This window comes from Eurypyga helias, unplaced genomic scaffold (assembly GCF_000690775.1).
Source record: "Eurypyga helias isolate BGI_N326 unplaced genomic scaffold, ASM69077v1 scaffold12501, whole genome shotgun sequence".
Lineage (NCBI taxonomy): Eukaryota > Metazoa > Chordata > Aves > Eurypygiformes > Eurypygidae > Eurypyga > Eurypyga helias.
This window is the reverse complement of record NW_010232831.1, coordinates 92,072-93,948: the sequence shown is the minus strand read 5'-3', so window position 1 is coordinate 93,948 and position 1,877 is coordinate 92,072. Positions and strand designations below refer to the sequence as shown.

At 41.7% G+C, this 1,877-nt stretch overlaps 1 protein-coding gene across 1 annotated transcript in view; it reads left to right on the top strand.

Moving 5' to 3' along the window:
- Positions 1–61: 61 nt before the first annotated feature.
- SRPK2 (SRSF protein kinase 2) overlaps positions 62–1,877 on the top strand; it is a 93,181-nt gene continuing 91,365 nt past the window's right edge. The window contains exon 1 of the mRNA XM_010161528.1: positions 62–222. Within this exon, the coding sequence (XP_010159830.1) occupies positions 185–222 (38 nt within the window). The 5' untranslated portion in view covers positions 62–184. The remainder of the gene's footprint in view (positions 223–1,877) is intronic.

The following is a 1,877-nucleotide window of genomic DNA, read 5'->3' as shown; positions in this document are numbered from 1 at the left end:
CCGCCTCGGCTCCTCAGAGCGCGGCTGGGCCGGCCCTCGCACAGGCACCGAGGCTGCTGCGAACAAAAGGGCTTAGGGAAATAAAACCCTTCGGCTGAGAAGAGTGCGGAAGGCGAGGGCAGGCGGTGTCGGTTGTGAATATTTTCTGATTTTTCCAGAAATCAAGCAGAAGATTGAGCTGCTGATGTCAGTTAACTCTGAGAAGTCGTCCTCTTCAGAAAGGTACCGCTGCATCTCGCATGAGCCATTCCCGGGTAGCACCGCCAAGCAGCCGCGCAGGGCTCTTTTCTTTTCCTTGGCAAGTTTGCTGGCATCGTTTACGTACTGCATGCTGGTTATTGTACCGTGTCCCTTGAGCCTCTCTTTTTGGTTAAGCTTTGTGCGTATTTGCAGAAATTTATCGTTTTCTTTCCTTTTTTTTGGAGGGGGGGTTAATGAAGCCTACTGGGCTGCAGCATGCAAATCCTGCTCCGGCGGGCGGCTGGCTGGTGTGTGCTGGTGTTGCAGACCTCGCTCCCATTCGTGCGAACAGCATCTCGGTTTCGAAATCCGCCTTTGAAGACCTGGCGTTTTTGTTGTGTTGCAGGAAACCGTTCCACGGTTGCCAAGGGTCCCTTTCGGTTTAGGTGCATAGGAAATACAACTTGGTGAAGCGTTTCGTGTCCTGTTATGTGGAAAGGGAGTGTCCTTTGCAAAGTAGCTCAGGAATAGCAAATCCTACAATTAGTCACATTCTGTAGGCTAGATGTGATCCTTGTTCAAGTCTGTGCTAGGAAATGGAGCAGTCGCTGCATGCAGTAATGGTTCATGCCTGCAGGTAAGGACAAAATGACTCAGAAGTGTTTTTAAAGCAATTATTTTATCCGTCAATCAGATCATTACAATTTCAAGTAGCTGTTTCATTTTAAAGAAATATTTCGAGGTACTAAATGCACATTAAGTTTTCTGATGTGAAATAACCTCCTGGTGATTATTTTGTTGATTTTAAATGATCTACTCCAGCTCACTTCTGTTTTGCTTTTGCGACCGAATTTTAGGAGAGATTTTTATTTTCAAAATGCTTGAATTCAGAGCAGCATAATACCATTTTCTTTCAAATTATTTACAGTAATCATTTTGGCTGCATGCAAAAGGCCATCTGAATGTTCTATTTTGCCATTTTAATATTGGACGTTGGGGAAAAAATACTAATTTTAAGCTCTCAAACTGCATGCTTAGCTGAAATTATCTGAGGTACATTTTATATGGCTCAGCATAGAAAGATATGATAATGCACTAAAAGCTATCTTAAGGAAACAGGCTAAAAGAAATCTTTCAAAATGAACGAGTGCTGTGTGTCATGCATGGCTTTAAAAACGCAAAATAACCAGTTTGGTTTGATTTATGTTTGTGTAAGATACATAGAAGCGAACTGCATTGCCTTTCACTAGCTATAGGATAACAAAATATCAGCAATGAGAGATACAGAAAATGGTGGGGGGGAATGGGTTGTTAAGTCACCTTTCCAAAATGGAGAAATATAAGAAGAGCTTTTAGAGATATTTATTTATTTATTCAAAATTAAGAATCATGAAAGAAAATGTTCATGTTTACTCGTTTACCTCTGTCCCACCCTGATGCCTAAAATTTTTTAAACACAAGACTGATAAAATGGTGGTGATAACCAGAGTGGATGATGGGCTGAAAAATAGTGAAGGAAACAGGTGTTAACTTGGTTTTTGGAAAGGCTTTTGTTGTCATGCTGTGGGGGAATTCGGTATATAATAGAGATTTATTTTATCCATATGTTACGCAGCACTCTAAAACTGACCAGTCTGTTTTTGAGCAAAACGTGCTCATAGTTGAACTAATGGTAGTCCTAGACGAATGGGTCCCTG